The sequence below is a fragment of the Nematolebias whitei genome, chromosome 4 (genome assembly GCF_014905685.2).
Source record: "Nematolebias whitei isolate Nwh7 chromosome 4, NemWhi1, whole genome shotgun sequence".
Taxonomy (NCBI): domain Eukaryota; kingdom Metazoa; phylum Chordata; class Actinopteri; order Cyprinodontiformes; family Rivulidae; genus Nematolebias; species Nematolebias whitei.
The window spans coordinates 1024916-1031396 of NC_056501.1; the positions used below are offsets into that span (position 1 = coordinate 1024916).

General features: G+C 43.3%; 1 protein-coding gene across 1 annotated transcript in view; it reads right to left on the bottom strand.

Annotated features, from left to right (window-relative positions):
• LOC119408732 (probable E3 SUMO-protein ligase RNF212) overlaps nt 1-6481 on the bottom strand; it is a 13747-nt gene extending 7266 nt beyond the window's left edge. Inside the window, exons 1-6 of the mRNA XM_037675571.1 lie at nt 6373-6481; nt 5768-5829; nt 5597-5671; nt 5365-5421; nt 5023-5081; nt 4855-4914 (exon numbers count right to left, since the gene is read on the bottom strand). Coding sequence (XP_037531499.1) covers nt 4855-4914; nt 5023-5081; nt 5365-5421; nt 5597-5671; nt 5768-5829; nt 6373-6481 — 422 coding nt within the window. The remainder of the gene's footprint in view (nt 1-4854; nt 4915-5022; nt 5082-5364; nt 5422-5596; nt 5672-5767; nt 5830-6372) is intronic.

A 6481-nucleotide genomic window follows, 5' to 3' on the forward strand; every position in this document is an offset into this window, starting at 1 on the left:
AAAAGTGTGGATTATTGTAACCTGGATTAAAAGTGTGGATTATTGTAGTGAAGCCTTCGTGTTCAAACATCGACAGAGTCCTCATGTCAGTGACGATCATGTTCAGGATGTTTCAGTGAAGACAGCTGCTGCTGTGGTGTCCATGATGTCTGTCCATCATGAAGTGTTGTTGTTGTTGTTGTTTTCTGGAATGAGACAGTAAATATGTTTTATAGCATAATTTACAGCAACTCAAGAAATGCCTTGTTTCACTTACAGCGTTAGGTTCAGGCAAAAGTAGCTAAAAGAGCAATTAAACACACACACACACACACACACACATATATATAAAATACTTAATTACACACATTTGAGTAGATGTAATAAATTACTTTAATTCCTGTTTAAATGCAAATCATCCTGCCATACCTGCAGTGTCTTCAGACTTTGCCAGCAAATTAAAAGTTGAAGCTTAATCATTAAATCATTCTCTTTGTGTTAGATTTATTTATAAATCACATTTAAACACTGCTTGTTCCAATTAAATTAAATTAAAAGTAACACACACGTTCTCTATCACCGCCATTAATCAACAAACAAACAAACAAACAAACAAACAAGCAGCTTCATCTACCAGACAGACTGACGTTACGTTCTCTCACTTGGAAACAGAACAAAGTGTTAAATTGTAGAGACTCACCTGCAACACATGAAGAGTTGTATCAGCTGCAGCTCCTTCCTCCTCCTCCTAGTGACTCCAACATGTTTACGTTTATCTCCGTGGTTCTCTCGTGTCGTCAATTTTCAAAGCTGCATGTTTCAGTTTTTATCTTTGTGAAGAGCTCCCACACTTTGGAGGACTTGGGTCGAACAGTTTTCGCTGCATTGGTCATTTGTAAATTTTACTTATTTTCCTTTGAAAACAGACTCTGCTCTGCCTCCTCCCCCCTCGCTCTGTTCAACTCGCGCTGCAGAGGGTTTTTTTTTTTCAAACTTTATTCAGTCAGTCAGCATTGACAATGAACTGCAGGTGAACAAAACGGCTCTGCAGCGCCGTGAGAGACGCTTAACCGCGCAACACAACAACGCGATAATGACATTCGTTGCCAACGCTTTTAATCATCGATTTTTATCAATTTTATTGATTCGTTGTTGCAGCCCTAGCAGTATAGGGACCTCAAGTGCAGTGGGCAGTGTAGGGACCTCTGGCGCAGCGGGTGGCATAGGGACCTCATACACAACAGGTGGTGTAGGGACCTCAGGCGCTGCGTGTGGCATAGGGACCTCAGGTACAGCAGGTGGCGTAAGGACCTCTGGCGTTGCGGGTGGCATAGGGACCTTAGATGCTACTGGTGGCGTAGGGACCTCAGGAGCTGCAGATGGCATAAAAAACTCAGGTATTATAGAACGGGGCTTAGCCACTTCAGATACAGCAGCAAAGGGCTTCAGATATTGTGGCAGGGGGTGTAGCTGCTTCAGATACTGCAGCAGGGGGCGTAGCCACTTTGGGGACTGCAGCAGGGGGTGTGGCCACTTGGGAACTGCAGCAGGGTGCATACTCACTTCGGGACTACAGCTGGGGGCGTAGCCACTTTGGGGAAAGCAGCTGGAGGTATGGAACCCACTCTTGGAAGCGTTGAACTACAGCTGGAGGTGTGGAACTCTTTCAAGAATCGGGGCCCTCTGCGGACATAGAGACCTCCTTGGACATAGCATGTGCGATGTAGGGACCACCTCAGGAGCTACATGCGACATTGGATCCACCTCGGGAACTGCAGTAGTAGCGGGGAGACCCTCTGTAGTCGTCGAGGCATCTGTGGTCGTTGAGGCTTCTGTGGTCACTCTCTGCAGCAGACTCTGGACCCTCTGTAGCAGACGAGAAACTTACTGCTGACATGGGATTCTTTGAAGCCTTGAGACACACAGGGGTCTCAGGGACAACCAGTGACTCCAAACCCACAGAAGACTCAGAACCCGCAGAGGACGAAAAGTAATGAGGCATCCTCCAGGACCCTCCCGCAGACACCAGGGGAAGACGTGTCTGGTGGGTTCTGTGGTGGCACAGGTGAGTTAGAGGTGAGTGGAGCAATGATTTGTTAAATGGACTGTACTTCTGTAGCATTTTTCTATCTGATCAAGATACTCAAAGCTCTTTACAACACAATCTGTGTCCTCATTTACCCTTTCATAGAGCACTCTGCTACTTCTGTACAAAGAATAATCAGTGCTTTAGATCACATTCATACACCGATGGGACACACATCGAAGGCAATGAAGGGTTCATTGTCTTGCCCAGGGACACTTAGGCATGTGACTTCTGGTGGAATGGAACCCCCAACTCTCGCATTGGAGGACAACTGCTCTAACCACTCAGCCACAGATGTTCCTTAAATGTTTTTATTTTGTTGAGTATTTAGAAATACTCGGGGAGCTGAATGAGTCCAGACAGAGATAGTGAAAGTTTCTCAATGATGGAGTAAGTGGTGTCCTGATACTGTGGATGTGGGTTGTGTGCAGCGGAATTGAACAGTCTTTGGAGCTGTGTGTTTAAAGTGACGAGGTCAGCAGGAGACTTCTCTGTAGAGTTCACATAATCCACAACAGAAATGTCAGCTGATTCTGGCGGTGCAGCTTCAGGTGAGCAACAGCTCACCTGCTTTCTTGGTGAGTGAGGGGTTTTGTGCCCCTCCTCCTGCAAAACTTCCCACTGCTCCTCCGGCTGTGTATGGGACAGCTCAAGAAACACTGGGGTTGTAGAGGAGTGGGAGGCACACTTCTGGACCCTCTTGGCACCACAGGGAACAGGTGGCTCATGATCGCTGGCATCCAAGCTGTCTGGAGGTTCGGTAGAGCGATTCAGGGTCTGACATCCTCTTCTACGATGACGGCAGCGAGATGAAGCATGGAAAGGAACAGTGTGAGGAGCTGATTGTTCCGGTGACTCGGGTGACAGACTGGACTCACTGGGACTCGGAGCGGGAGGCGCTAGGAGATGGACATGCAGCATGCGTCTCTCCTCAAAAACCTCCATGAGAATCTCCTTCATACCTGGGGAATCACATAGTCCAAGGAGACGGAAAAATTCTTCCATCATGTCCTCTGCAGCTGCCCATCTCAACCTCAGATTGTAGGAGGAAGCCACCATGTCCACATAATGTCATGTTACCTTGCGGAGCTGCTGGTAATCCTCTGTAGTCAATCCCACAAGGAATGGACAGCCTGTTGGGTTGTCTTTTGAGCTGGTCATTCTGTCATAAGCTGAGGTTTTAATGTCAAACCCAATGGTACAGGCAGGACACTGAAGACTCCAGGATGCAAAATAAATACAATTTATTTAAATAAAGAAACACGCTGACGTGACAGCAGAAACAAATATTTAACAGGAGATCCTGGGAAACACAAGGAGTGAGGCAGGCATGAAGAGCTGACCAGCTGACGGGGAACAGTAGACGTAGACTTATATACAAATACTAACAAGACCTAAACACAAAACAGCTGTGAAGCGTCACAGGTGTGGGAAGCAGGGGCTAATCACCAAAGAGAGAGCAGGACAGAAACACCACACAAGAGGGGGCTAGACACCATGAAAACACAATCCCTACACTCACAGCAAAGAAAGAACGATGCATTCAGCGTTTTACTGAACTTTTCATAACCTAAATATAAATTGCAATATTTGTCAAATTGATCTAAAGACCTAAAACTTTCCTGTAAACAGCATGAATTTTAAAATGTGGTGTTAAAGCCTTTATATTATTAAAACATCTTCCACTTTACAAGCTTTCTCAAGAACCCTGCAGATGTTGGATGCTGCAGATGTTGGATGCTGTCTATCATGGTGCACTAAGATTCATAACTGGCTGTGATTATCGTACCCACCACTGCACCCAGTATCCACTGGTTAACTGGTCACCATTAACTCCACACAGACTCTCTCACTGGTACATCTTCATCTTTAAATCACTTCCTGGTCTGCTGCCTTCATACATCTCCTCCTACATGTCTCTGCGTGAGTGCAGCTACAGCGTGCGCTCTCAGGACATCATTACCTGCAGTGTTCCCTCAGTGAGGACTGAACTAGACAAAAGGACCTTCTCCTACTCCGCTCCTGTTTCCTGGAATATCTTGTAAAAAGATCTGAAGCTCTCGACCTTTGACCTCTCTAAGTGTCTTTAAGAATCTGTTGGACTCCTGGCAGGGACCAATGCAGACATGTTCCTGTTTTTAGTTTTATACATTCGCCTTAGAATCTAGCTGTTTTGCTACTTTTTCCTTTTGACTGTCCTTTTGGTTGCCATTGTATTTTAATTTGTAAAAAAAATAAAATCTGTATGCCTGTTTTATGACTGTCTGTTGTTCTCATTGTTGTCCACTGTTTTCATCATTCTTTGTTACAGAAATCAGGTCTCTCTTGTAAATGAGTCCTCGAGGCTCAGTGGGATTAAACTGTAGAAATAAAGGTTGAAGGAATGAAAAAAACAAGAACAACTTTATATTCCTGGTTGTACAAGTTACTTCATTAATGTGTCTGGAGTGGCACCTAGTGAGCGTTTGTACAAATGCTTTAATTCAGTCTTATGCTTGAACTGCCTCCTGAGCTTTCTCTGGTCATTTAAAAATATATATATTTAAGATTATGATGTTATGTCCAGTGCTTTACAAACATGCAGTAAGACAGACGGTAGTTTGGGTCTAAATTGTGTAAAAGAAACTAGAAAATGTGTAGGAAATGAAACTGCCAAATGTTTGCTGGCTAAAAACAGAAGTGTAGATTTTTCAGAATAGTTTAGTTTGTGAACAGGCTGCCAGTCAGTAGAAGCTTTACGATAAAATAAGCTTTAAACAGTAAATAACCAATGTTCAAAATGACTGTACCACTGATGCTGCAGAGAAGTTTCCAGCTTAGCAATGTATGCACTCTGTTCATGCAGCTTCCTTTAGAAAGACAAATAAATATTAAGTCCTCAAAACGTTTCATGACCTTAGAAACACTGATTATATGTAGTATATACTGGATAATAAAATCATATGGGCTCCACTCACTTTGTCATCTGCTGCCTCTCTTGCTTCATTTTGACAAAAAACTCCTCTAGTTTCCCATTCTGCAACAAGAAAAATGGCATTATTTCTAAAACTGGAAGTGTAACTATATTTATTGACATTCTATTGATTATTGCCCATTTTTAACGCATAAAATTAGGACAGAAAATAATTTGCTCATACTTTAAGCATAGGTAATGGTTTGCAATGTGAAGTCAAAAAGGTTTCAACAGAGCAAAACATATTTTTACACAAAATAAAATAAAACAAAATGTTACCTGACATGTAGAAACACTACATTCACAATAAAATACCAACAAGTACAACATAACAAAAGCTTGCCACCCTTTGCTGGTAGTACGTCAGCAGTCTTTTCTGATGTCTTGCCTGGAACGTTAGAACCTGAGGAAACAGAATCAAAGTCCTGAAGCGTCCCACGAAACATCAACAATCTTTAAAGGTTACTGCAGCGGACTGAAAAACTGAACAGGCTGTTGTTTAAAGCTGGGAGCTGAAACGATGCCAACTCAGCACAGTTTTTATTTTGGTTAGACTGGAATCAACAAAATGAACTAACTTTGCTGATTTCTGTCAGGTGTTTGGTGGCCACCACGTTGATGTCAGAAAACAAGGCCTTCACATCAGAGCTGCTCTGAAACAAGACAGTTCACCTCACTGTGATGACATATTTTAAATTCAGCCTCTTCTTAAGCATGCAGCATTTGGACCAATGAAAAAAGCTGCTTACTTTGTCAGACAGTGGTGATACTTGGCACTGGGTGCTGCATATTAAACATTTACCTTGCTTTCCTGGAAGACAAAAGTTGTAAGTACAGTTCAAACTGAAAGACTTACAGCAATAAAGTTCAGAATCCCTCTAGGCTTGAGCAACCCCTGGAAAAAATAACATCCCCAAGTGCTTCTGTCTGAGAACAAATCATAAATATGAGTTTAGCTTTGAGATCAAGCAGACTTTAAATAAGAAATGAGCCATTGGGAACTGACATGTGGCTTATGAATACAATGTGTGTTTCCTAAAGTGGACTGTCAAAGCCCTTCCTTTACCTTGTAGTCAATAATGAATTGTAACATTTAATATGAGAGTACTTAAGGTACACAGTGGTAGAGTTTGGCTAAATAAGAGTCAGTTCTGCAGCTGTATGAAAACAGCTGGGCCGCCTGTGTGTAATAAACCGCGTGGCCAGCAGGTGTCGCTGTTTGACCACACAGGTGAGCTGAACTGTTTTCACTGAGCATCAGGAGCGTGTCCCTGCTGCCGCAAGCATTTACTACCTTTCTGATCAATCAACCTTTATTTATACAAAAGATGGCAGACTCTTTCTGTTTCTCTACCTTTCTGGTAGCAGACACTACAGATGACATGGCCGCACGTAGTAACGGCCAGCTTCCGCTCCGGACTCGGGAGAAGAAAACAGGAATTGCAGCAGACCCAGTAAGACAT